This window comes from Hoplias malabaricus, chromosome Y, assembly GCF_029633855.1.
Source record: "Hoplias malabaricus isolate fHopMal1 chromosome Y, fHopMal1.hap1, whole genome shotgun sequence".
In the NCBI taxonomy this organism is placed as follows: domain Eukaryota; kingdom Metazoa; phylum Chordata; class Actinopteri; order Characiformes; family Erythrinidae; genus Hoplias; species Hoplias malabaricus.
Genome location: NC_089820.1, coordinates 63,832,103 through 63,859,323, shown reverse-complemented (window position 1 = coordinate 63,859,323; position 27,221 = coordinate 63,832,103). Strand labels below are relative to the sequence as shown.

Genomic DNA, 27,221 nt, shown 5'->3' with positions numbered 1-27,221 from the left:
TAAAATAAGATGTTTTAATGCTCGAAATAAACTATTATATGAATGATGACGATTTAATAATAAATAAAACGTTTTAATATATTTTTACGGCCCCTCTCACTCACAGGCCCTTAGAATCATCTTCCCCTCACACCCTTTGTGTGAGTGACTGGGTGAGTGTGTGAATGACAGGGTGAGTGTGTGAGCTAAGTGACCGTTTACAGTGTTGTAAGAAAGCATGACGTCTGTGATCTGAATGTGTTTAGTGAAGGTTAGAGTGGCCTGTGGCCACTAGAGGAACTTCAACATAGGATGTAGTTAAATGTCAAGCAGGTCACACTGGGTCATTATACAAAGCAGATCACAAAGCGGTGTGTGTAACACTGGTGCAGAATCAGAACCTCTTAATTTGGCTGTGTGTGGACAAGTCGGACCTGTAACTTTCTCCTCATTGCAAGAACTGTGCAAAGTTGTAGGATTAATATAGGATTATTTATCTCAAATTAAACACCCCACCCCCCATTGAGAGAGGAAATTCTCATCGCACACACACAAACATCTTTAATGGCAGACACCTTTAATTGTCATTATTCACATTAAACAAAAGTGCAGTCAGTTCAACATTCAACAGCAGACAGTCGCTCACTCTGCGGCCGTCTCCTTTACACAGTTATTCTTTCTTTACACATTACAGCTCTTTAGAATTACCACAGTTCACCTTCAGAAGTTAACGTGGGTTCCTGTACATTCTCCTACTCTCCCATTCTCCTACTACATTCATAACGGGTTCTGACACAATACAAATTTTTCTCAGTGATCATATTTCTAGGATCATGAACAAGTCTCTTTTTGGTGTTTTTGAACTGTGTTGCTGTCTCTGTGTAGTTCTGAAGGGTCTATTCTGCTGGAAACCAAGCTCATATCTGTATTCAGCTTTCAGCAAGATTAATATGATTTGGAAAGTCTCTCTCAGGTCATGGAGAGGACATTTCTTGGACAAGATTGTGGAGAGGACATTTAAAGGACAAGGTCATGGAGAGGACATTTCTTAGACAAGATTGTGGAGAGGACATTCAAAGGACAAGGTCATGGAAAGAACATTTCAAGGACAAGTAATGGAGAGGACATTTCGATGAACGTTGTTGGAAAGCTTGGGAGCAGAGGTGAGGTGCAGAGACGGACACTGAAAAAGAGCAGGACAACACTCAGTACTTATTGACTGGGGGAAAAATACACCCACCTTCCCACCACAAAAAATCGCCAACTCAACAAACATGTTTTAGAGTATATATAACTTATATCTTCTGAATTCACACAGACACCAGTTAAGGTCATGTAATTATTAACTCTAACTGGGTCTGAGTTTTGAGATCATACCTTTATTTACACAGTCTTTTTACGGTTTTAGACCTTACACAGCAATTAGTCATTACAGTGTCATTACAGAGCACCTGGAGTGGACCCCCCACTCTTTACTGATAGGGGGACACTGTTTGGGTGTCCCTCTGCTGGTGAATTTTTTGTACCTGGATGGTTGTGGGTGTGGGCGTAGCCTAGTCTTCTTCTCCCTCTTCTCCCTCCTGCAAAAAACATACCACTGTCAACAAACACTGCATGGATCTCAAAACTCACACCCTCTGAAGGTTCATTAGGAATGACCACTGCCCATTAGTGCAGATATCTGTTGTGGCCCCAGCTCCTGAAGCCCGGACCCTGAACTGTCTGATCAGACTCTAGGTGGCGCTCCTGACATCCTCCACACTGACTGTTCACCATTTAGTATCTGGACAATCCTGACGTCTGTTTGCTCAGAGCTCTAGCCACAGTGCACCTGCAATACATGCCTCCCAAGACACAGCCCCCTGACAGAGCTCCTCACCCACCCAGTCCCCCCCAGACACAGCCTCCACTGACATAGCTTCCCTTAAGACACAGCACTCCCCAAAGCCCAGCTCCCTGCACCCAGACACAGCAGCCCCCCACCACACACAGTGGACAGAGAGGACGCAGGGGGCTGTAGACTTGGTCACAGAGATTTGAAATATCTGTATTTGACCTTATTTCTTTATGCTGTCCTCTCATCATTATTGAGACTGTTTTTTTTTTTTCTTGTTTATGTCCATCATAACACTCCTCCACCTTTGAACCCCATTCCTCTCGCTCTTCGCCCTCACCACACACTTGCAGAGGTATGCAGAGCAACAGATGGGAACAGTAAGTGTTCGAATAAGGAGGTGGATTTAATGTTACTGCTGAATGTTGAGAGAGGGAGGGGAGAGAGAGAGAGAGAGAGAGAGAGAGAGAGAGAGAGAGAGAGTTTGTGTGTGAGAGATAGGGAAATAACATTAATGAAACTTTGGCTAAAATGTCAAACACCTCTCCAAAAACCAGACAAAAAATAACACACCATCCATATCATACAAAGGAGCTGTGGTTTGATAATGACTGCAAAACCTTAAGAAAATAATTAAGAACATTATGCAGCAATAAACACAGAGGCCCAAATAACCAGGACCTATGGATCTATTCTAGTTATTTAAAAGAATACAAAACAAAAAAAAAATTTATGAACAAAAATGTATCACATTGAAGAAGTGATCAATGACAACTCTATTTGGGAGCTCTACAAAACTTGGGACTCTAATGAAAAAGGCTAAGTGTCTGTTCTACACTGAAGACCTGGTCCACCTCAGAGCAGGGTTTAAAGCAGAGTCTGTCACAGTGAACCTCAGCAAAGCCAGAGCCCTGATTTTTCAGAAGTAATCTCAGGAAAACAGTTTCCATTTCACATATGGAGGACAAATTCTAAATCACAGCACCAGCTTCACATTACTGCACATTGAAATCAGCTGCTTTGGCCTGGTAATGAAATCACTAAATTAAGAATGTACGCTATTTGATCAAAATTAGGGAAATAAACATTCCAATAAAAATCTGTCTGAAATTGTTCAATTCAACTATAAAACTTTGCCCTGTATCTCACTATGGGAAACGCCCCTGGTGTGACAGACCACGGAAGAACCAATAACACCACTTCTGCTGATAGACAGACTAATCTCAACTGTGATATGGGAGCACCACCTCTTAATTATATGACCCACCCCCTACTCCCAGCTCCCATTCTCGCTTTCTTCCCCGAGAAGATCAAGTACCTTCCTCAGCGCAGATGTCTCCCAATAAACTGTTCACAGCCTACTCATGACAGAGTACGAGAAAATGGCCTATCCCTTTTGCTGATTGTCCCATACTGGCCAAGGAAATTGTGGGAAGCAGAAATAAGTCAACTATTGTCAGGAAACCCCTGGCCACGCAGGCTGCGTCTAACCTCCAGAATTTTGGTCCCAACCTGGGACCTTTCCATGGTCTTCGAAGTGCTTTCACTATCACCAGTTGAACCATTGGAGAATGTTGATATCAAAATGTATCTATTAACCGGGTGTGTGAGCTCTGTGTGCATCCAACCTGCATGAGCATCAACACTGACTCATCTAAAGCAAAGCTGCTACCTAATCCAGCCTTTGTGCCATCACAGTTGAGATTAGTCTGTCTATCGGCAGACGTGGTGTTATTGGTTCTTCCGTGGTCTGTCACGTCAGTATAGTGAGATACAGAGCGAATGTTATCAGAGAACCGAGGTTACGCAGGTAACCGGACGTTTTTGCATTTGATTTATTCATTTTATTTCTATTACTACTTTTTAATAGTATTTTTTAATAATCTAGCAAAAATTGTTAATTGCAATCGTGAATTTGAAAAAAAAAATGAGAGTGAGTGTGAAATAGCAAGAGAGAGAGAGAGAGAGAGAGAGAGAGAGAGAGAGAGAGAGAGAGAGAGTGTGGTGTGAGTGAGAGAGTACCTCACTGACTGGCTCTTCTTGTTCCTAGGATGTGAATGTGGTGAATAAAGGATGAAAGAAAAAGGGACAATGAAGAGGAAAAAAACAAAGAGAGAAATAGAATATAAGAGTGATGATGGATGGATGGATTGATGAAGGATTGAATGATGAGAAAAGTGAAAGAGAAAAACAATAAGAGTGAAAAATAAAGAAATATGTTTAAAACTTGGTTCTCGGTTCTGACCCAGTCCCAGACCCTTGTTTACAGTTCAGCTTATAACACAATAGTTTGTTTAGGAAAGAGGGTTCAGGTTCAGGTTTGGTCCTCAACAAACCAACAAACAGAGATCTGAGAATAAAAACAGCGCAGAAGATCAACTCTATGTACAATGGAAAAAAACTGGAAACAAAGTTTCCAGGAAATAAAGTTTGTCTGAATCTACCTCAAGCTGCTGGAGCTCTTCCTCCTCCTGAGAAGAACAGAAGTGGATAATTTCATCGGAAAGAGAGAGAGAGAGAGAGAGAGAGAGAGAGAGAGAGAGAGAGAGAGAGAGAGAGAGAGAGAGAGAGATCATAACAGAAATATAAGACTGGAAAAAGAGACAGCTGTTTAAAACCGAGGCTTGAGATTATCAGGATGCAGGTGGTGCAGAACTAGAGATAGAGAGAAACACACACCTAGAGAGAGAAACACACACTTAGAGAGAGAGAAAGAGAGAGTGAGAGAGAGAAACACACACCTAGAGAGAGAGAAAGAGAGAGTGAGAGAGAGAAACACACACCTAGAGAGAGAGAAATAGAGAGTGAGAGAGAGAAACACACACCTAGAGAGAGTGAGAGAGAGAAACACACACCGAGAGAGGGGGAGAGAGAGAAACAGAGAGAGAGTGAGAGGGAGGAGTTTAGAAAAAAGGAAAGAAAGAGTATGAAGGAAACAGGATTAAAATGAATGAAATAAACCAGTAGCATCAACACTAGTACAGCACAGACCACCAACCAAACCACACCCTGCGCTACAAGGTGGGACAAACTCAGGGAAGACGAGTTACCTCAGATACCAGGTCCTCTTCTCCCTGCAAGAAGAGAGGTGGGGAGAGGGAGGAGGGACAGAACAGGGTTTAAAGTTGAAGGACGGTAAGATGAAAGATGTGATGTACATGTTTTTAAATGTTGTAAAATGGTTGCAGAAACCTCCCGGGACACATTGCTCACAGCAGAGACATAAAACTGAGAAATGTCCACTGCACACGTACAGATGTTATTGGCACTGAGCATCCTCTAGTCTCTGAGCTCTTTTAGCAAACACGGGTAATGTTTAAACTGTGTGTTCTACACCCACTAAACCAGGAGCTTTTCGAGACTCTTCGGATGTCTGGTTTCTATCACCAGCACTGTGATAAATCCTGACTTGGAAAGCTTCAGAATCTGTTTTAAACTGTGAAATATTAATGAGTCTCATCTTAAACTGAAGCCTAATCCCGTATGGGGAGCCTTCAGAGAGTTTCAAAATTCTGCAAACCCTCAGTGTTCCATAATTACAATTTTGGACCAAAGTGGTGTACGTCTTGAAAGATGAAAATTCCCTGATTGGTCCAAACTCCACAGATCTCGCCTGTTTCTCACAGCAGTGTAACTGCTCAGAGATCTATTTGTAGTTTCTGACATCTTTCTGCAAAATCTTGTCTGGTGCAAATGCAGTAGCACAGTAGTGCTGCCGATAAACTACAGCTCCAAATTAAATATCGTGATGCTGGGATCAGGATGCGGATTGAGACTGAACCGACTTATATATCGTCACCAACCAGAGAAAAACATCTCTCTCCAAATCGGTAACTTTACCGGACAAGGATAAAACCTATAAATTTCAGTGGATGTAAAGTCAGTGTAAAGTAATTTTGGTGCATTTCTATTGGTCTATTCATCATGGATTTTTCACAGTGTGAAGGACAGCTGCTGTGTTCAAATGATGTAGTAAACTAAATATCCACAAACATAGAGATACATGTTTTTCTTGGTAGCGAAGGTATGGGAATGTGGTCAGCAGGACAGGCTCCTCAGAACAAAGTGCTGTGAATAAAGACAAGAGCATCTCGGGCAGTTCCTGTGAGAGTATGTATCAGCAACATTAAGATTCTGATCACTCCAGTTTAGGACTGACCACACCATGCAAGAACAACGGGGACAGATCTACACACATCACTGCAGACCTGGAACAGAGACAAACACCGGTCACTCACGACCGCAGAGGACTACGCAGGAAACTTTCAGCTGGAAATGACACATCAGAACAACTGAACAAGTCATCAAGTTATACTTAAAAGATTAAGAAACTAGAGGAGGATGACTGAGGAAATCTCTTCTCCCCACACTAAGAGTCAGAGCCCTGAGAAACACTACCATATTATCACACACTCTGCGGGTAGGTGATTTCATTTCTGTGGTTTAATCTCTGAATCCTGTGCCTGATGATGAAGTTGTGTATTTCTCCAATTAAAAACACTTTTAGGGTTTAAATGATAGATTTAAAGAGTCCATATCAAACATTTTGTACTTCATCTTTCTGTGGACATTCACTCTGCCTGTTACACCCTAATGGTCTGTTTTTATTTCTCCACCCTCCCTTTCTCCTCTAAAGTCAGATGGATGTTTTCTCTCACTGTCTTTAAAACTGACCTGTGTAAATAATTCTGCATCTTCATTGTAAATGTGTTTACAAATTAGATGAAGATATTAATTAAAATAAATTAATCAATGCATGAATAAATAAACAAATGAGTAATATAAAATGTTCATGATATGAGCCTGTTAGAAGATTTTGAGAAGACACATAGGTTCCCCGTGTGGTCAACAGAGAAGGAGAAAAGTTTGAAAATGCTAATGGAGTGTGAGTGGCTAATGGAGTAGAAAATTTAAAAGAGTTAGCAATCACAACCTCAAAAACAGATGTAAAAAAGTGAAACAAACATGTTGGGAGATTAAAAGATGAATGAATGAAACACGTCACACTTCAAAACTCTACCTCTGAACCTGGCACATCCTCTTCTGTCTAAAAGAGTGGACAGTTCCCATCAGAAATTAATTCAGAATGCAATACTGGAGGAGGCACTATTCTCTTGAATATCCAGAGTAATACAACCCCAACATTACTAATATTCAGAAACATTGCCCCCTCCAGCTTGATACTTGATTTATACAACAGTTCTGCAGGCTCCTTTCAGTAAACCATGATCAGCCACAGTTGTCAGTTATAATCATCAAATTAAAAGAAATAAACACTTGAGATATATCAGTCTGTGTGTAATGAATGAGTATAATATACAAGTTTCACTTTTTGAATGGAATTACTGAAATAAATCAACTTTTTCATGATATTCTAATTTTATGACCAGCTCCTGTATTGACAAACATAGCTTGATTTCCTTGATTTTTACAACGCATTTAACACAATTGAACATGCCTTTTTGTAAAATGCTTTAAAATGTTGGGGAAAATTCTAGTAGACTGATTAAGATGTTTTATAATAATATTTATAGCTCAATTTCCTTAAATCTGGGACTTATTTCTAAATTCAAGATCCAGCAAGGCATTCGTCAAGGTTGCCCCATTTCCCCTAAATTGTTCATTTTAACTATTCATTTACTAGCCCTAAGAGTTAATAGTAGTCCTGAATTGGAAGGAATTAATTTTTTAATGATGATTGACAATACAAGATTAGTCAGTTTGCTGATGACACAGCACTTTTTTTTGAAAAATTATTTAATGGTTGAAAGAGCTCTTGATACAATTTCGTTATTTTCCAAGGCTTCAGCTTTAGGACTTAACCTTAAAAATGTGAAATTCTTCCAATTCATAACTGTATACATAAAGATATTTCGTCAATCAGAGTTGTTAATGAAGTTAGATATTTGGGAATATTAGTATCTAAGAATGTACTTAGAAGCGAAGATGTTAACATCTCAAAACGTTTAGTAGATATGAAAAAAGTCTTGGTTGATCTTGTCACGCCTTCGTCCTGTCAGTCTGTTGTCCCCGCCATGTGCTTTATTCGCACATGGCTATATTTTGTTTATATCCTTGTCTCCGCCCTCGTCCCGCCTCCTCGTCCGTGTCATGTGTTAACCCGTCCTCGTTATCTGTCCAGGTGTGTCTCGTTTGTGTCTGTATTTAAGCCCTCTTGTGTCACGTCCTGTTTGTCGTACATTTCTCATTTCACATTTATCCTATGTCTAGTCGGTCGTGTTTCCTGGTCTGTCCGTCTGTCTCCAGTTTCTCCGTGTTTGTTTTCTTAGTCGTTGTTTCATGTCGCAGTTTCCTTTCCTATCGTTATTTTGTGAACTCTTTAGTCTGTCAGTCCGGTTTGCCCTGTTTAGTTTCCCTTGTTTAATTTAGCCTGCCTTGTTTCCCTGTATGTTTTCGTTCTTTGTTTTGTTATCTCCCTTTATTAAAAAACTGTGTTTTAGCGAGTGCGTCCGCCCTCCTTCTATCCGCCCCTCGCTCCTGACAGAATGTACGACCACCAGGACGCAGCTAGCACAGAAAATATGTTCGACAGGGCTGCGATGTGGAGTAGCCGGCTCCGGCAGATACACGCCAGCGTTAATCAACGCCTACAGGAGGAGGCAGCTCGTGAATCGAGTGATTACGCCAGCGCGAGTCGTAAGAGTCGGCGGAAAAAGCGTGCTGGAGTCCCCCCCTCGCTGGGGGATTACCCCCTCAGTTCCGGGGAAATTTTTGGGGGGGCGTTAAGGGTAGGGGCTGTTAGCCTCACCTCCGTAGCTCTGAGGTCTGAGGCTAACAGGGGCGCACCTCGAGGTGATCTAATGGGTGCGCCTGTGAAACCCCCTAAACCTTTTACAGCTCCAGCGCGAGCCCGGCGAGCAGCACAAACCCCTGTCCTCGAGAGCGCGGCACGCGCCTCTCCTGTCTTCGTGGACGACGTCGCAGATTCCTCTGCCTCCGTGGACGTCGTCGCACTGTCTCCTGCCTCCTTGGACGACGTCGCAGGCTCCCCTGCCCCCGTGGACGACGTCGCAGGTTCCCCTGCCCCCGTGGACGTTGCTGCGGGGCTTCCAGTCCCGGTGATTGCGGCACCCGCCGCTCCTGTCCCCGTGACTACGGCGGCACCCGCCGCTCCTGTCCCCGTGACTACGGCGGCACCCGCCGCTCCTGTCCCCGTGACTACGGCGGCACCCGCCGCTCCTGTCCCCGTGACTACGGCGGCACCCGCCGCTCCTGTCCCCGTGACTACGGCGGCACCCGCCGCTCCTGTGACTGTGGCTACGGCCTCTCCTGTCCATGTCCGTAGGTCGGCCCGAAGGACTTCAGGGCCGATCCCCAGAACTGTGCCCAGGCTTGTTCCTCAGACTGCCCCACAGACATTAGCCAGTCCTGGGCACCCCCCTGTTATTTTGGTTCCCTTGTCTGTCCCTGTCATGGTTCCCGTCTCTGTCCTTGTCCCAGTACCCGTGTCAGCCTTTGTCTCTGTCCCTGTACCTGTTACTGTATTCATGTCTGTCCCCGTAAACGTCTTGGTCCCTGTTCCCCTACCAAGTCCAGTCTCCTGTGAGTCCTGTCCAGTCCCCTGTCAGCCCTGTCCAGTCTATGTTTCAACCCCCTATCTTGTCTCATGTTCAGTCCCCTGTTAGTCACGTCCAGTCTCCATATACGTCCAGCGTTCAGTCCCCTGTCTTCTCTCCAATCCAATCTCTGTTTCAACCCCCTGTCTTGTCTCAAGTCCCGTCTCCTGTGAGTCCTGTCCAGTCCCCTGTCAGCCCTGTCCAGTCTATGTTTCAACCCCCGGTTCAGTCCTCTGTTAGTCATGTCCAGTCTTCGTATCCGTCCACTGTCCAGTCACCCGTCTTGTCTCTGTTTCAACCCTCTGTCTTGTCTCCTGTCCAGTCCCCTGTCAGTCCTGTCCAGTCCCTGTTTCAACCCTCTGTCTTGTCTCACGTCCAGTTCCCGTATCCGTCCAATGTCCAGTCACCTGTCTTGTCTCCGGTCCAGTTTCCCTTCCAATCCCCTGTCCAGTCTCCAGTCCCGTCTCCGTTCCAGTCTAGTGTCATGTCACCTGTCCTGTCTTCTGTCCAGTCACGTACCCCTGTCCAGTCTAACGTTCCTATCCTGTCCAGTGTCTTGTCACCAGTCTCTGCTCCCGTCCAGTCCCAGCACCAAGTTCTGTCACCTGTCCCATCTTCTGTTCAGTCCCTGTTTCCATCCAGTGTCATGTCCAATGTCAAAAACCCTGTCAAGTCCCATGTGTCCACTCCTGTCCTGTCCAGTCCGTTCTCGTCTCTTGCTGCTCCCCTTTGTCAGTCTCCTGTCATGTCCCATGTCCCGTCTCGTATATTCGGTCCTGTCGTGTCCCCAGCTCCTGTCTGTTCCCGTCCTGTCCTGAGTCCTGTCACCCGTTGGTTTGTTGTCCTGTCTTGTTTTCCGTGCCCTCTCCAGTGCCAGCTCCTGGGGGGTTTAGGAGTACGCGCCTGGGAGTTGCGCGTTCTTGGGGGGGGCATCTGTCACGCCTTCGTCCTGTCAGTCTGTTGTCCCCGCCATGTGCTTTATTCGCACATGGCTATGTTTTGTTTATATCCTTGTCTCCGCCCTCGTCCCGCCTCCTCGTCCGTGTCATGTGTTAACCCGTCCTCGTTATCTGTCCAGGTGTGTCTCGTTTGTGTCTGTATTTAAGCCCTCTTGTGTCACGTCCTGTTTGTCGTACATTTCTCATTTCACATTTATCCTATGTCTAGTCGGTCGTGTTTCCTGGTCTGTCTCCAGTTTCTCCGTGTTTGTTTTCTTAGTCGTTGTTTCATGTCGCAGTTTCCTTTCCTATCGTTATTTTGTGAACTCTTTAGACTGTCAGTCCGGTTTGCCCTGTTTAGTTTCCCTTGTTTAATTTAGCCTGCCTTGTTTCCCTGTATGTTTTCGTTCTTTGTTTTGTTATCTCCCTTTATTAAAAAACTGTGTTTTAGCGAGTGCGTCCGCCCTCCTTCTATCCGCCCCTCGCTCCTGACAGATCTTTGGAAGAAGCCTATTGACTAAAGTAGACAGCATTTCAAAGGTGAATTTTGAATATAATAGAGAATCTTTTAAGAAACTTTCTAACACAATTTACAAAACCACAATGACTTTTGCTCATTTAAAATTTAATTTTGATTTTGATTCATGTGTATCATGTATTCATGTGTCAGAAAATGAATCTTTTTTTTCATTTCAACATTCACAAAGTTTTTGGACGGATATTAGAATCTCAAACTTAACATTCCTTCCTTTGATGTTGATGCCATTTTATATGGAAAACTTAAGTTCAGCTTTCTCTGATGCTATAAATGTCACATTCACTGCAAGCTACTTTCCTCTGTTTCATATTATTCTGCTTTAAGTAGATTAAAAAACTGGAAAACTGCTAGAATCATCTCACACCAGATCTCTCAATGTTTTATTCTAAGCTTCTCTCTTTTGTTTTTTAAATCCTCTTTAATGTGCGCCCCCCTAGAGGAAAGTTTGTGGAAATAATATCCTCCATGAGAATCTATATTGTTGTTTATTGTTCTGTACTTTGTGTTGTTAAATACGATAAGTTAGAAAAAACAGGTATTTTAATCTATACTGCGGATATCTCTAATGATGTCAGCGAATTCGTCATCTGATGAGTCATAAATCCTGAATTTGTATCAAAGATAATTCGAATTCGACTAGTCAGAAATACATTTTCAGATATCTGAATTGTAGTCATTGTATGCTTTAGTCTCCCCATGTGCAGCCACGGTTACCAGGTGTGTTCATTTTAACCTACTTTGGGCTTATTTCTCTGTAAAGTCGCTTACATCATAATAACACCAGCCGATGCTCCATCAATGAGACATGTTCATAAGTTTATTTACATGTCAGGGACTGGGGGAAGTACAGAAAAAATCTACAATGCTGAAATGCTTAAAAAGCTTATTTGCAGCTTCTTACTGAGATATTCTGTTCCACCTTAAATGGTGCAGTAATTGCATTCTGTCGCCAGCTCAAAAATCCACCCACAGCTACAAATATTTGTAAATGACTTTACTGAAAATGTAAAACCAAAGTCCACTATAAAATGCAGACCTGGCAACTTTTACATGGCGCTAAAATGGGCTATGTAAGTCAGCTACATTTTGACTAATCAGAATAATAATTTAAGATATCTATAACCACATTCTGATTGGTCAGAATTTTCATTTAAGGTATCAGAAGTACAAAAGGTGAATAAGTTCAAGATATCTGTAATTTATTTGAAGATATCTAAAAAAAATAAATCTGACTAGTTCAAAATACAATTTTGGATATCTCTAACATAGTTTTGACTAGTCATTACTTTCATTCAAGATATCGATAATTTAATTTCAGGTATCTACAATTTAGTTTCAGATATCTTAAAATGTATTTACAACATCCTTGATATAGAGGGAATTTAAGATCTCTTTAATTGGAATTATAACTTGTCAGAACATAAGGCAAGATATCTCTACTTTACTTTTTGACTAGTCATAATTCAACTGTAGATATCTGAAATAAAAGTTTAAGATAGTCAGTAATTCATTTCAGATGTCTTGAATTGGAGCTTCCATTGAAGTCAATGGTAAATTTTACATCATTTACACTAGTCAAAACATAATTAAAGAAATCTCAAAGTGTTATTTCGCCTAGTCAAAAAATGATTAGAGATAACTTAATTTAGAATTGTGTTTAGTCATAAATGAATTGCAGATATCTATAATGTAAATTCAGTCACACGATTTAATGTTAAAAACAGCTTGCCATAATGGCATGCATTTGGGGCCAAAATCTTAAGTCTAACAAAAAATATGTACATGTACAGACGGCAAAATATGAGGCGTTAATGCCTCTTTACACCTTATAGCCAATCAGTGAACTACAATATGAAAATATCTGAATGTGAATAAGAGACTGTAACAAAAGATGACAATGTGCAACGTTTGGCTTCTCATGTTCATGAGACACTTACACAGGCTACAACATATTGCCTGCTAAGCATGACACACATACAAACATAGCATTTCATGATTTGCATGTGTGTGCTCTTAACTAAAAGGTAGGCTCATGTGACCATGATGTAGTCTGTTTACTTGTTCGACAAAATGGCTCTTTGAAATTTTCTTTTCAATTGCAGAAGAGTGTTTGCAGACTGCACAAAGCAGGCTAGTTCACAGATTTATTTAGTATCAGATTTATTTATTTATTATTTTTAAAATTAAATTAATTTCTTATTCAAAGTAATAACCTAATGCTGTTTCATATTATAAAGTATATTTATATCTTATGACATTTATCAAAATATTCAAATCTAAAATAATCAGACTATAGAAAATATCCTACAGATTATAAAAAAATAAAGCAGCAGGTTAATGAAATATTCACATTGACTATGCAACTTTATTCAATGTGTAAGTAAATATCGCCATCTACGGGCAGAATGTAACTTTAGTGAAAAGAGCAAGACGTTGTAAAATTATGTCTCCACACATTAAAAAAAAACTCTGTAGATGTAAAAATATGCCGTCTGTAAACACAAAAAATCCTCTGCAGGTGCAAAAACATGCTGTCTGAACACGTAAAAGGAATGCATCTCAGTATATCAACATGCACATATTTTATGCCTGGACACATAATATTTTTAGAATTATATGTTCATTCATTCATTATCTGTAACCCTTATCCAATTCAGGGTCGCAGTGGGTCCAGAGACTACCTGGCGCAAGGCGGGAATACACCCTGGAGGGGGCGCCAATCCTTCACAGGGCAACACAGACACACATTCACCCACACAGCACCCGGAGGAAACCCACGCAGACACAGGGAGAACACACCAACTCCTCAGAGACAGTCACCCGGAGCAGGAATTGAACCCACAACCTCCAGGTCCCTGGAGCTGTGTGACTGCGACACTACCTGCTGCACCACCATGCCAATATGTTAGATTTAAGACGATTTTGGCCACAAATGCATGCCATAGAACTCCCACGCAAAATGAGCAAATTTTAATAAATGCTATACATTCTCTTTTGAGCAGTTTATTTTTTATTATGAAGGTAAATTATTCCAGTTATGCAGCTAATGCTTTAGCTGTGTGCTAACAACTTTAGCAATCAATTTAGCGTTGTTAAGAACTGTTAATCTACCTATTAAATAAACTATATTTTATTGCACTGTAATAAATGCCTGCATCATTGTATGTCTGCTTAATGTCTAATGTTGCAGATAAGGAGATCTGAAAATACACAGTCATAACATCAGGAAAGAACATTAACAACAATTCAATCTGCCCTAAATACTGCAGTGTTTAATGCATGAACATTTTAACTGGCCTTTTCAGCAGGCTCACTTTACGTTCATCAATAATTATGTTTCCTCTGTTAGCATAATGCTATTTCAAATAGTGCATCAGTGGCTTTTCAACTGGGTTAATTAGAGATTGTAACAGGCATTCAAATCATGTTTTTTCTTTATTTTTGTCTTGAAATGAAACTCACTACCAGGAAACTCACTACACCTTCTTGTGTGCGTAGGGTTGCCAACTTTCTGAAATCAAAATAAGAAACACAGAAGCCGGGGGACCAGTACGCACTTGTAAATCTTTTTTGAGTGTAGTCAATCAGATAAAACATTTTATTGTCAGACATTTATTAAGCCAACTGCCATCAGGACTGTCAGTGCCTGTCAGTAGCCTTTTTGAACAATGGCAAAGCAGAACCTGTCCATGTATTTTGCAAATAATCTATTACCAGTTTAACTGTATTATTTTAAATTGTTCATTAATTATGATCTGAAGTGAAAGAATCTTATTGGTCTAAGAGTCTATAAGATTCATCCTCATTACGTCATATGTCCAGTCAAAATGTCATCAGAGCTGTATTTCCCAGTTTTTGAGTACTGACTCACTGCTCTCAGCGCAAATATGTGTCTAAGATTCAGTGTTGAGAAAAAAAACATTTTTTTTAAATATTATGTTTAATTTGGAAGATTTGCAACAAGCAAGTTCACAAGTAAACATACTATGTCTCACCTTAATTTACTCTAATAATAAGATAAGTTTAGGTAAGGTGAAGGATAAGGTTTCTCAAGTTCATGACCCTCAAATCCCAAATGCACAGTTACGTTTAATGGACAAAGCTCTTTCCTTCTAAGTCCTTCCTGGGTAAGTATACATATAGGATATACTTCAGGGTAATATTACCTACAAGTTAAGGAAAGGCAATTTTATTTACAGCACCCTCCATAGTTATTGGTACCCCTGGTTAAGAAGTGTTCTTTGGTTTCTAATACATTCTTTTAAAAAAGGACAACAATGCAAAAAATAGAAAATCTAAGCTTTAATTCAAGTGCGTTTATTTGGTGGGAAAAAAAAAAACAACACACATTAAGAAATAAATCTTTTGAATGAAATCATGTGTGCCACAATTATTGGCACCCCTGGTGTAAGTACTATCTACAACATTTTGCCAACAAGCCAGCACTTAATCTTCTCCTATAACTCTTCACAGAATACAGAAAGATGGATCTTTGACCATTTCTCTTTGCACAACCTCTCGTCCAGAGTCCTGGGTCTTCTCCTATGCACTTTCCTCTTTAGCTCACCCCACAATTTTTCTGTTGGGTTGAGGTCTGGGGACTGAGATGGCCATGAGAGGAGCTTGATTTTGTGCCTTGTGAACCATTTTGAGTAGATTTGGCCACATGTTTAGGGTCATTATCTAGCTGAAAGCTTTCGGACAGAGGCCACCAGATTCTGATTCAGATTCAAAATGTCCTGATATTTCAAAGAGCGTATGATCCCAAGTATCCTTACAAGGTTCCCAGGTCCTTTGCAGGAGAAACATGCTCACAGCATCACCGATCCTCCCCCATATTTAACAGTGGACATGAGGTGTTTATCTGCTTCTTCATCCTTGGCGTTATGCCAGACCCACTTAGGGTGTTTGTTGCCAAAAAGCTCTATCTTTGTCTCATCTGACCAAAGCACATGGTCCCAGTTAAAATCCCAGTACCGCTGGCAAGCTCCACCCATTTACACTTATAACTCAGAAAAGGCTTTCTCCGTGCATGCCTCTAAACAGCTTGTTGGCATGGAGACAGCACCTGATGGTTGTTTGAGAGAACCTCGTAACCCCAAGATGCTACCATTTGATTAAATCCTCTTACAGTGAGCTTTGGGGAACTTTTTACTTCTCAAACCATCCTTCTCACTGTGCGTGGTGGCAAGATACACTTGTGTCAGCTTCCAGGCTTTGTCACAGTTTGTCACAGCTCCAGATGTTTTGAACTTTTTGATGATTGCTCTGACTGTAGATAAGGGCATCTGCAGGTGAGTGGCTGTTTTCTTGTAGCCATTGCCTGATTTATGAAGGTTGACACACATCTGCTTTACTTGAATAGTGTGTTCTCTTGTCTTTCCCATGTTTAATAGTGAGTAAGAGAAATAGGCCTCTGTGTAACGCCATATTTATACCCCGGGGAAACAGGAAGTGATGAATTACTAATTACAGGTTCCTAGATACTTTGATCCACTTTATACACTACAGTAGAAATGACATATATGGTTCAAATACATTTATTTCCAAGAAATTTTTAAGGTGCCAATAATTGTGGAACAGGTAATTTTATGCGAAATAATTATTTCTTAGTCAGGATTTTTTTTCACTTTAGTTTTTTTCTAATTATTTTCAGAGTTAGATTATGCTTCTGCAATAAAAAAAATATATATATTTTAATGCTTTTAACACATTTTAACTAGGGGTGCCAATAATTATGGAGGGCGCTGAACAGAGTATTTTCATGCATTTATTCAAAGTTAAGCATTGAACTCCAGTATCATCAAAGAACTTAAAATGATATTTAACATCTACAGAGTCCCACTGCTTGTTCTAGAAGGCAGTGGGCTACAGTAATTGTTACTATCCAAAGAAGAGCACTCCAAATAAACCCTCCTCTCTCTGAAAACATGCATTGTTTAGGCTGTATGACATTAAAAGGATTTCCATCCTTTATCAGTGTTAATCAAATTGTGTCACACCTATAGCGTGAGAGACTCCTACATGTGCAGTGACGCTTGTTTGATATAAAACTGCATGTTTTCAGAAAGAGGAGGGTCTGGAGAGTTAATTTCACTATGGGTTTGTGTTGACAAAATGTATTGTTTAGGCTGTATTCCATTAACACTACGTCTATCTGTAATCAATGTGAATTAATTTCACCTGCGTGTGTGTCACGTATAGTGTGAGAGGTTCTTAAATAGTGATGCTTGTTTCATACAAAATTTTGAAATACTTTAGAACAGTTTATGAAATTAAATATTTATTTGCATAATTACAAATTGTAAGGTATTAAACCCCAGAGTCTTTATTGTGAAAAATCAACTTCCAGTTTCCATGGGAATCTAATCACTAGTCATGTAGTCATGGTCCCACACAGCCGCGATCCATTCTCCCTCTATCATAGAGCTGCCTTGTTCCACTGCCACGACTTCCTCCTACAAATAAGTCTTTGAGATGAGCCTTCACTCAACTGTACACAGACTCCCTAGCTGACCGAGTCCAACTAAAATGGCACTGTATTGCTCCTTTCTTCAGTATGTTTTGATTTTTTGGTGTAATATATTTCAATGTCCTGCAGGTCAAAATGGGAGCTACACACTTGCGTGCTGTTGCGAATTAGTTTGAAAGTTGGCCCCTCATTCCTACTAATTGCAATTAGCCATTTCTTTCTGAGATCCACATCTGCTAGGAATGAGTGGAAACTCAAATATGGCTGTGTTTGTTTAGATTTAGCAGTACTCTACAAAAAATACTTGCTACTCACATGTGCCATTGCGAATAAGAAATTATTTTACACAGCACTGTCCAGACTGGAAATGTAGACTCCAGAAATGAGAGAAAATCCTGTTGGTAATACCTGTTGACTGCTAGGTCCCTGCTGTGCAGTAGTTGCCGCTATGTATCAAAAAGACTTGTAATCCACTTCATTGTCTATATAAATCCACCATTATAAAGAGAAAGAGGAGAAGAATTGCTCAGGGAAGAACAGCACCCAAGATGTTGATGGATGGTGAATAGTGTTGCCAACCATACAGTAAAATATGGAATTGTCCCATATTTGGACACTAAAAGATGCGTACTGTTCTGAACCGAAACGGGTGCGTTTTGTTCTGTATTTTTGAGGCCACACTAGCTGCGTTCCAAAGCCTAGACTGCGGCTGAGGTAGGCCATGTCCTCGGTAGGACTGCCCTATGAAGACTCCTTTTTTGAGACCTGATCACATAAATAGTATGGTCTAAGGAGGCTGCGTCGTGGCGTCACCAGAAAGGTCTTATCCGCCTTGAAGCACTAACATAACTGTAAGTTAAAATATTTTGTATTTGCTTTTAAAACTTTACATTTAATATGGGTTGAAAAATAACAAATACTACTAAACATATGATTTCTGTGGTATTATAATATGCCAATAAGTTTTTGATTAAATATGGTATAGAGACAAATCCTTTACTTAGTCATTTTACATTTTACAAGGTAAATTAATTTTTTTTTTTTTTTTTTGCAGTGTCTTGTTTATTTTCTCCAATGCACCGTTCGTGCACAGAGAATTGTGGGTAACTGAGGGCCATGAAGGATATGTCTGTTGCGTCATTCCAATCGCTCTGAACGTAGGCTGCATTTCTCGGCTGTATATGAAGGATCTGCGGCCGAGAAATACAGCTGTGCTGGGCCGCAGCCTAGGATTTGGAACACAGCTACTGTTATGGCGATGGTTTGAGACAGAACTGCGTCTCAATTCAGGGGCTGCATCCTTCAAAGAACGCATTTGTAGACCAAAGCTGAAGCAGAACACAGTGATTATTTCTGTAAAACATGGTTTATAGGGGAGTGCTATTGACAACAAATATGTTTTATCTGATTTACTACAGTCAAAAAGGATTTACAAGTGCATATTGGTCTCCCGCCTCTGCGTTCCTTATTTTGATTTCAGAAAGTTGGCAACCCTAATGGTGAAATACTCATTCTGAGGTAAGTTTTAGAGTTTTGTTGTGAGTCAGAGTCATTTTTTAAAGTCACTTTTATGTTCCAATGACTGTTGAGTGTTGAGTCAAGGAGGACACATGGCCTCAACATTGATGACTATGCGAAACATTTTTAAAACTACTTTTATGCTCTTCTGAACTGAGCATTAGGTAACTTGGCACTTAGTCAGACAGAGGTCTTAGTCTTGGTGCTTGCTTGATTAAGCTCTGCAATATGTTCATGTCAAGATGGCATCATTGGTTTATTTTAAACAGACAAATTGTGTGGGTATTTGCATGCATTCGTGTTTTTACATTTATATATTGTACATTTTGTACACTGTTAATAAATTGCAAATTTCATACACAAATCTTAGCACCTGTGTGCTTAAGATGTACTTTATGAAAACATAACATTTGCAGATTTTGATTGCAAGTGATCGTGTTTCTTGAATATTCATTGTCTTAGTGTGTGGAACCCCTAAAATAGCTTTGGCTACCCCAAGGATAAAAGTCTAGCTCTGACGTTGTCTGTTTGAACTAACAGTAGAATTATAATTAATTAAAATTTGTCTAGTTGTTAAAGACTCTTCAAATCCAAAAGCACAGAATGAATGGCAGATGCAGATGGTATAAATCACTTAAATGCTTTAAAACACACAGCGTATAAATGTATTTTTTAAAAACAATGATGTGCAACGAAAATTTAAAAGTCACTGAGTTCTGGAGAATGTATTAGTGATGAGACTCCAGAGCGTCATAAAAAAGCAATGAATCTCTCACCTTATCGTAGTCTTCGTCTTCACCTTCCTGTAAATGAAAAAGACCAACAGCTGTGTCTCTGGGAAAAGGTGACTCTATTGTCTTAAAGGTTCTAGTAACACTGGACAGTGTGTGAAGTGTTGGCTGTGTTCCATTACCTGTGCTTCCTGTTCTGAGAAGGCTGCTTTCTTTTAAGAAAAGAGAAAACAACATTAGACACACAGACCTATATCAGCTCCATTAGCACATCTCACAACATCAGACCACAGCTGTGTCAGAATCTGTTCCCTATTAACTGCATAGTGCACTATTTTGCGGTTCCGAAAACATAGTGGACAATTTTCATTGTACTCAAACAATCCCACAATGCACTTCCAAATATAATGTACAACACATGTAGTGGATAGCAGATACACATAATGCACAGTGCTGTTTATTAAAAGGTTGTGTCTGAAGTAGTTCACTACACACCTACACTATATAGTGAGTAATGTAGGGAACAGTGAGGAAGGGTCATTTAGGACACATAACAAACACCTCACAGAGCATGAGGCTCACTAAACGCAGCGCATTTATACTCAGAATGAGTTCTTATTTTTTTTTTAGACTTCACTAATTGAAGTTTACTGAATATTAAATATATTCAGCTGCTCTCAGGAGATGGTGTCAGTGCGGAGTGAAACTCTGAAAACCAGACACAGTGCAGTTAGTTCAGCACAACAGAACATTTAAAGTTCAATCAGCTCCAACAGTAGCGTTTCTGAAAAACAGGGAACACATCCATTCAGGAGGAAGAACAGAAACTGGTTACAGAGTGAAAGGGTTAATGATCCATCAGGAATGAAGGAGGAGCAGAGGAGGAGTTAGCAGGATTCGAGTCTAGAGACCAGGGAGGAAAGTATGTTAATGTGGGAAGGAAGTTGAAATTGCAAATCTGAGACTCAATTTACAGTTTCATCTTCTGATTGCTTGTCTTCTGCCTCTTCTTCCATCACCTCTTTCTCTCTGCTGTTTTCTCCTGCACCTTTCTCTCTCTCTGGATGTGGATCTCCATTCTGTTCCTCTTCAGGAACCTCCTTCTAAAAACAACAATGTGGCAAGATATGTTTCAGCAGAGAGAACCTTTATGTTTAATCCAGTCAAAGCCACAGATTCTGCAGGATTAGAGGATTAGAGATTAGAGGTTAGACGATCCATCTGAAGGGAAACTGTTCAAGAAAACTTAGTGAAATATAACAGGGCAGAATGTTTCTGTCCCCTTCTGCCCTTGTCCCAGTGCCCGCTGGTTTAGTTCTTACCCTTGGTCTGGTGAACTGCCCCCCATTTTGATAACTCCATCTGTTCAATCCAGGCCCTCCCTTGTTTCGCATCAGGACCTGCATTTGCTGCCTGGACTGAAACGTTCTGGGAATGTTTCTCTCCTGTTCAGTTCCCAGGCTCCACCCCTTAGCAATGACTCTCACCTGCAGCTGCTCATGGACAAATAAACTTGTCTTGTTCCGTGAGGTCTCCTATTTTTATTGTGTTTGTGTGTTTTGGACCCTTGTTTGTTTGTTAGTTTAGTGTTTATGGGTGTGTCTGCCTCATGTGTGACTGTCTGTATTTTAACCCTTTGAGGATTAGTCTGTATTAAGACAAAAATAGCAAGTGACATCACAGTATGCCCCACGGTAAACAATTTGTCTACACAAAGTGGGCAAATTAAACTAAATATTGTGTGTTTGTGTGTGAGTGTGTAAATATCCAGCTGTTAAATGCAATAACTAGAAAAACAACAAGTAAAATAGGGTGAAATTTACATCAGCGCTTCCCTCACTCCGTTCTCCTACGGAGTCTGTTACAAAAAAAAAAAAAACAGACTATTTATTGAACGTAGAAAGTACATCAAACAAGAATGTAGTTAACTCTGTTTAGCTTACAGTATTATTTCTTTTCTTTTGTATCAAATAAATAATTAAATCAGTAAATGAAGACTGCTGAACAGACAGAGCCTGAATTTGGCCGTGAAAACTGGCTTTTAATCACCATATAAAGAAGAAAAACAGTATTAGTAGAGCGGACGGTCATTATTAAAGTGCTGAACTTCTCCCAGAATCAAATGCCACACAGACATATACATACACACAAATAGACACAGACCTGCATATACATACAGACAGATATAGACAGACAAAGAAAGCCAGACAGATACAAACAGATAGATAGGTAAACAAATTGCAAGATGCATATATTAACAATACATAAGATGTGAATTTCCTAGTATTAACATATACAAATGAGAGTAAAATGCCAACCTTAAACCCCGGAGGAGGGGTCAGCCCCAAGAATTCATAAACCACGTTGTCCTCCTTAGCGTCGAAAAACGTGTCGTAATCCTGAAACACACAAAACATAATTGAGCTCTTTCCCCTGAACACACTTCTACACTGGTGCAGCAGGTAGTGTCACAGTCACATATCTCCAGGGACCTGAAGGTTGTGGGTTCAAGTCCCACTCCGGGTGACTGTCTGTGAGGAGTTTGGTGTGTTTTCTCCAGGTCCAAAAACACATGTTGATAGGTAGGTTGGTGACTCAAAAATTTCCGTAGGTGTGTGTGTGTCTGTGTGTGTCGCCCTGTGAAGGACTGGCACCCACTCCAGGTTGTGCATCTGCCTTGCGCCCAACGATTCCGGGCTCCAGACCCACCATGGCCATGAACTGGATAAGCAGTTACAGAAATTTAATGTACAAACACTCTTCAGGAAGCACTTCTGAGTTTTATTTCTCTTTTGCTCAGATTTGTGCTGCTCTCACTCAGATTTTCAGAGACTGTTTATCTTGTCACATCTAAAGCCACTCTGTGCTCGTGCCACATTAAATCATGTAACTGGATTTACATTACAGATATCTGCAATTCATTAATTAGTAGACACAATTCTAAATTAAGATATCTCTAATTATATTTTGACTTGATGAAATAACAATTGGAGATATTTTTAATTACATTTTGAATATTGTAAATGACATCAAATTTACCATTGAGTTCTATGGAAGCTCCAATTTAAGACATATATTGAACGAAAGTAATGACTAGTCAAAAATAAGTTACAGAGATACAAACTTGTGTTTTTGACTTGTCAGAAAACCTTTTTCAGATATCTTCAAATAAATTACAGATATCTTGAACTTATTTTGTATTTCTGAAATCTTAAATGACATTAAATGTAAAGTCAAAACTCTGTTGTAGATGTTCGATATCTAATTAAAGATAGTCAGACTATCGTCAGAAAGTGATTTAATGTTTAAACGGCTTCCGTACGAACCCTTCAAATCTATGGAAGTGACCTGTGTTCACCATGAACTTCACAACCTGTGAAATCTGTCAATGGTCTAAATCTGTAACCCTTTCTTATTGGTTGTAACAGCCAAAAATTCACTTTAGTTAAAATACCACCCATTGTTTACCACCAAGATCATCTTACGGTTTATGAGAATGGTCATTGCACAGTGTAATATATCCGAGCCCATCCTTTACCTCCAGGACAAAACCAGAGGCCCCAATTTCAGACACGTTGCAGGTTTCAGCAGATTTTCTGTTATTTAAGTCACAGAGATTAATATTTTAAAAATAAACTGCTGATTTTGTTGTATAACTAAAGAACTAGTTTGTAGTGGCCAAAGAGCCCTAAGGGCCACACACTGACCCCACAGTAGTTCTCCTCGTTGAAGATCTGAGGTGGCAGGGGAATCCCGTTGGATGGCTTCTTGTCTCCGGGAACGTTTTCCCTCATCCACATTCGGTTCTCTTCGTTAGAGGCTATGTCCAGAGATGCGTATTCAATTTTTAAAGCTTCCAGGAAACCAAGCACATCTTGCTGTTTCTTTTTAATCTGTGAAGGGAATAAACTATATGTTTAAGGTAAAACTGCACTTGAGATCATATCTGCTTATTACCTTGTAGAACTTTGAGATATGTTTCAAATGTAAATCATAAATGTGATATTTGAAATATGTTTACAGTATATATCAGGATATGTATTTAAATACAGACACAGAACACTAACCCAACATTTTAAACTGCATTAAGAATAACTTTTGGTAACTTGGTAAATTTAAAGTGTATTTACCCCTTACTTACAGTGTACCTTCCCTTAACTTCCTTATATGCATCAGTAAATCTAAAATATTTACCAGCCAGCATTTTCACATGTGCGGTCTTCCACGGCACTTACAGAGCATCTCGTGTTTTATGGTGTACATTCCGGCATTTTAAAGGGGACTAATTTCCGATTTTTAACGTGTAATTTATGGTATAAATTCTGTGCATGACAGTCATTATTTTTTGTGTTTATTCAGCCGGCAGCTTTACTCACATTCCAGTCGTCCTCATTGACAATTCAAGAAAACATAAATGTTACTATGCAGTGATAAAACCTCATAGATTATGAAACTGTTGTGCTGAATTAATTATTGCTATACATTTTTTGTAAGAATGATTCATTCATGTATACTATATATTAACGTTTATAAAACACAGAATTTAATTTTATTCCCAGATCCTGATCTCAGTGAGTAACTGCTGCAGGTTTGGAAGGTGATCCACAGAGATATATAAAGAAACTGCAGGGGGCCTGAGGTCTTTCACTCCTTACCCAAGTTAAATGTTTATTTCTGTTTAGATACCAAAGTTCATCTAAATCTAGAGTTTAGCAGAACTAAACAGTGTTAGTACTGTTAATAAAGGTTTTTGAACAATGCTGCAGCAGTTAGCCATAGGGGATATAAACCCACTGGATAAGGCCTTATAGAGACAGAATGAAAAGCTGAACTGTGAAGCATGTCTTTGCTCACCGCTGTAGATCCTGAAGAAGAGGCCAGGAAAACTTTGATAACCATATTGAAAGTGTAAATAGAAGCAAGAGACGTTGTAAAAAGCCTGGAACTGGAGCACAGTGAGGGCAGAGTGAAGTTATTTCTGTACACAGCTCAGCGAGGGGGGCTGTGTGTGGGTGGGTGTCTGTGAGGGTCTCGGTGGCTGAGTGATTGGCAACTTCAGCTGTCTGTTCCCACCGAGGGCACTTCAATTAGACTGAGGCAGAAGTGGACAAGGATAAAAATAGGCCAAGTTACATTCTTAGCTCCTGGAGCATATCTTAAAAACTCTCAATTTTGTGAATGTTTGAAAGCCACACATGAACAAATGCTTCCCAGACAGCACTGCTGACCCATGTCAGCCAAGAGTGGGACATATTTTAAAACATACATTTGGCCCATATGTGACAAAACATATCTGGCCCACTTTCAGTGCAGACTGGAAAACTACTGGAAAACTACATGATAGCCAAAAGCGGCCCACATATAACAAAACTTATCTAGTCCACATGTTCTAAATCATATCTGGCACAGATATGGCAATGCTGCCTTTGGGCCAAAAGCGGCCCACATATACAAAAACTCATCTGGCACACTTCTGGCATAGAAATGGCAGTGCTGCCTACTAGTATGTCAGCCAGACGTGGCCCACATATAATGAATCTCATCTGGCCCACATTATAAGTGTAAATCATGGCCATTAAATTAAATTGGAATATAATTTAATTTAAAAGTTTTTTAAAAATGCACTGCATAGGTCACCTTGCCTGTTACTATCAAAATTGTACACAGTAACAATTTGTGTTAAATTAACAACACTGTTACTGTAATAATTGAACACTCTCAGTGTTAACATTAATAGTGTTGATTTAACGCTGAAGAATTTCCGTGTATATTTATTATATCAACATATAATAACAGATGGAGTCATTCATTGCATATGATTTAAATGTGCTAAATCGAATATTATATATAAAAAAAAAAAAAACTTTACTTTCTGTTGAAGAAGACAAATCTACAAATTATTCCGGACGAAGCAATAGTCTTGGTCAAGACTCAAATGTACACAATGCTGCGAATGGTATTTCCTTTTTATAGGTGTGCATTTTTTAAACAAATGTCGGTGTATAGCTGACTCAGAGTCGGCTCAGAGTCACAGTCAGAAAACGGCGCTGGCCCACAGCTGGCTCAGTGTCACTTTTCTGAGTGTTCTTCGTCAGTCTCATGGAGCAGTCGTGTTACACCGAATTCTGTGACTGTCTAGTTCTGTGACCCTAAAGGGCGCTCATTCATGTCCAGCATAGGGGCCACAGTTTCTGACAGCTGCCGTCAGAATTTGTGACCCCACTGAATATTAATTACATTAATGTCCTTAAACCTGAATGTGTATAAGGTTTATATGGAGATTCAGTGGGGGTCACAAATTCTGACGGCAGCGGTCACCGACATAGACCTCCTATGCCAAAGCTATGGAGTAGTGCCCTCTAGGGTCACAGAATGCGACGGTCACAGAATTTGGTGTGACGCGTTTATGTCAGGATTCTGGTATTTCAGCGTAATTTCATGCTACTTTCGGTCTGTTCTCTATCCCACCTACAGTGTTAACGCAGGAAGCATGTTCTGATAAGGCAGCATGCTGTGGTAGGACGATTTGACAAAGTAGCATAGATTTAACGACAGTGACAGATGACGTGCTGATTCTGTACAATTAGAAACAGGGCATAAAAACCCAACCTTATTATAATGTATTGTCGGGCCAAAAAGGCTTTCTGCTTTAAAGCCTGACTTAGCTTTGTATATGCCTTCCCTGATAGCAAGGAGACGGCAGAACACTGTTGGCCCACTGAGGGCAAAGATGGAGGTCCACTAGTGTTTCGCAGTGTTTTCTGGATGGACCGCTGGTGATTAAAAATACACTGATATACTACCATATGGCCACAAAGGGGAGTATGTGTCCACAATTCCATTTAGACCTAACAGGTGGTGGTGTCTTTCTGATTCCAAATGCTCTGTTAGGTTTCAATTCTTAATACTTGTACTTATTTTCTCTGCCACAATTTCAGATCCCAATTCACATATATAACACTTATGTTAGATACATTGAAATTTGGATCCCAATTCACATACATATCCATCCATCCATCCATTACCTGTAACCGCTTATCCAATTTAGGGTCACGGGGGGTCCAGAGCCTACCTGGAATCATCGGGCGCAAGGCGGGAATACACCCTGGAGGGGACGCCAGTCCTTCACAGGGCAACACAGACACACACACATTCACTCACACACTCATACCTACGGACACTTTCGAGTCGCCAATCCACCTGCAACGTGTGTTTTTTGGACTGTGGGAGGAAACCGGAGCACCCGGAGGAAACCCACGCAGACACAGGGAGAACACACCAACTCCTCACAGACAGTCACCCGGAGCGGGAATCAAACCCACAACCTCCAGGTCCCTGGAGCTGTGTGACTGCGACACCACCTGCTGCGCCACCATGCCGCCCCACATACATATCACTTGTGTCAAATATATTGCAACTGGGATGGTTAAAGTTAGGACTGTATACATTTTGGGAAAACATTTTATATGGTTAAAAAAAAAAAAACATGTTTCCATACAACCCAAGTCCCTCTGATCTTTTTTCTGTAATTACAAGTGTAAAATTCCACTGTGTTTGACTGGAATATATTGGAAGTTGGATCATCAGGTATTGGTTTAGGAGTGAGATATCTTCAAAGTAAGAGCAGTTTTCTC

At 40.4% G+C, this 27,221-nt stretch overlaps 1 protein-coding gene across 4 annotated transcripts; it reads right to left on the bottom strand.

Annotated features, from left to right (window-relative positions):
• Nucleotides 1-650: 650 nt before the first annotated feature.
• LOC136679187 (adapter SH3BGRL-like) lies at nucleotides 651-25,493 on the bottom strand. 4 transcript variants are annotated; one of them, XM_066657563.1, is made up of 10 exons: nucleotides 25,457-25,493; nucleotides 24,442-24,679; nucleotides 23,295-23,480; nucleotides 21,906-21,986; nucleotides 20,562-20,690; nucleotides 19,770-19,799; nucleotides 19,633-19,659; nucleotides 4,258-4,284; nucleotides 1,506-1,559; nucleotides 651-1,162 (listed from the first exon to the last, which is right to left on the bottom strand). In XM_066657563.1, exons 2-9 carry the CDS (start codon nucleotides 24,484-24,486, stop codon nucleotides 1,533-1,535), a joined length of 552 nt encoding a protein of 183 aa, XP_066513660.1. In that variant the 5' UTR covers nucleotides 24,487-24,679; nucleotides 25,457-25,493; the 3' UTR covers nucleotides 651-1,162; nucleotides 1,506-1,532. The 4 variants fall into 4 exon arrangements, with proteins under 4 accessions (XP_066513660.1, XP_066513661.1, XP_066513662.1 ...); XM_066657564.1 differs by lacking the exon at nucleotides 4,258-4,284; XM_066657565.1 differs by lacking the exon at nucleotides 4,258-4,284 and having other exon boundaries at nucleotides 20,607-20,690.
• Nucleotides 25,494-27,221: the final 1,728 nt, after the last annotated feature.